This window comes from Buceros rhinoceros, unplaced genomic scaffold, assembly GCF_000710305.1.
Source record: "Buceros rhinoceros silvestris isolate BGI_N320 unplaced genomic scaffold, ASM71030v1 scaffold25542, whole genome shotgun sequence".
NCBI classification, from domain to species: Eukaryota; Metazoa; Chordata; class Aves; order Bucerotiformes; family Bucerotidae; genus Buceros; species Buceros rhinoceros.
Window position 1 is genome coordinate 679 of NW_010399828.1, and position 1,465 is coordinate 2,143.

The 1,465-nt window shown below is 61.7% G+C and overlaps 1 protein-coding gene across 1 annotated transcript in view; it reads left to right on the forward strand.

Moving 5' to 3' along the window:
- Positions 1-1,465, forward strand: part of DALRD3 (DALR anticodon binding domain containing 3) — a gene marked incomplete at its 5' end in the record, with an annotated part of 3,685 nt that overhangs the window by 632 nt on the left and 1,588 nt on the right. The window contains 4 exons of the mRNA XM_010131639.1: positions 5-90; positions 415-499; positions 1,063-1,121; positions 1,410-1,464. Coding sequence (XP_010129941.1) covers positions 5-90; positions 415-499; positions 1,063-1,121; positions 1,410-1,464 — 285 coding nt within the window. The remainder of the gene's footprint in view (positions 1-4; positions 91-414; positions 500-1,062; positions 1,122-1,409; position 1,465) is intronic.

The window sequence follows — 1,465 nt, forward strand, 5'->3', positions numbered from 1 at the left end:
GGAGCTGCTGCAGCATCGTGCATGTGGTGAATTGCGAGGAGGAGTTTCAGCAGCAGCAGCTGGATCTGCTCTGGAGGATTGTGGATCCAGGAACCCACACGGCTTCGCAGGTGAGGAATCTCTGGCCCTCCTCACTGCGGCCCCCACACCCTTGTGCTCAGTCAGTGTCCTTCAGTCCCCACAGCGAATGCTGAGGCCCAGCCTTACCCCGTTGGGAGGCTTCCCTTCCCCTTGGCGGCCCCTCCACGCTCTCGCCCAGGCGTAGAGCTGCACATCTCTGCCCTTGGGGTTTCAGCACTGAAGGAGGGCAGGAGAAGACTATGGGGACATAGCCAGAAGAGGTCTGGATTTAGCCTGGTTCTCCTGCGCTGTGCTTTGGAGGAGCTTCTAGGCCTTTGACCCCAGCCCTTGCCTCTCCCCTCTTTCAGAAACACCTTGTTTGTGGGCCGGTGAAGGTGACAAACCCCTCATTGTCCATCGGGGCAGACCAGTACTTCCAGTAAGTTAGTTTGTAGCAAGGTGCCTGCTGTGCTGCTCACCAGCCGGGGCTGCCCGTGCTCTGCCCGGCCCTGTGGGCACCCAGGCAGCCACGCTGCAGTGCTGAGCGAGCTGGTGGCGCACGCAGAGCTCTGTGCAGTCCCTCCACGCTGCTTTTCTGTTTCGAGAGGCCGCAGGGCCCCACCCTGTCCCCGTGGCCTCCTCCAGCAGTGCTGCTGCTGGGAGGAAAGGCCACAGCAGGAGCTGGGTGCCGCAGCGGGGCAGGGTGGTATCTCCCTGCCCTCACACATTAGAGGATGGCACTGGTGCTACCGGGGTAGCCCTTTCTCAGCCAAAAGGCAGAGCTTGTGCCTGGCACAGCAGCTCCTTGTGGCCTCTCCAGGCAGTGGCACAAGGCATTTGCCATAGTGTGGCTGTCCCTGCCCAGCTCCTGGGGGGCGGCTTGTACAACTTTTGCTTGGCTGGGTTGCAGTTGGGATGCCCTGAGCAGCCCAAAGGCTGGGGAGCCCTGGGGTGCTCTCTCAGCCCAGGAGTGGTGGCTGTGAGTGTCTGTGTTCCTCCCAGGCTCCGAAAGCGCCAGATGTATGAAGCTTCTGTGATGAAGTACGGGGAACTTGCGCAAGGTGAGGGTTTGCTCTGCAGCAACACCCTCAGGTGCTGCTCCATCCCAGTGGGACTCTCCCCTCCACGATGGAGCCGGGTGCTGACCTTGCCTGGGTGGAGGAGTCTGAACTCCCACGCAGGACACCAGCAGAGCGCCACCTGCCCATGAGGGCCAGGGCTGGGGAAGTGTTGTGGTCCCCAGCTTCCACCAGAGCCCCCGGGCCCCAGGGGGTCCTGCCTGGGTGCTGGAGGTGACAGTATATGGGAATGGAGTGACATGTGCGTGATGCCACCTGCATTCTCCGCAGATGAGGCCTGGACTGAGGTGATCGATACCCTCACAGTGGCTGCCATCAGGTTTGAG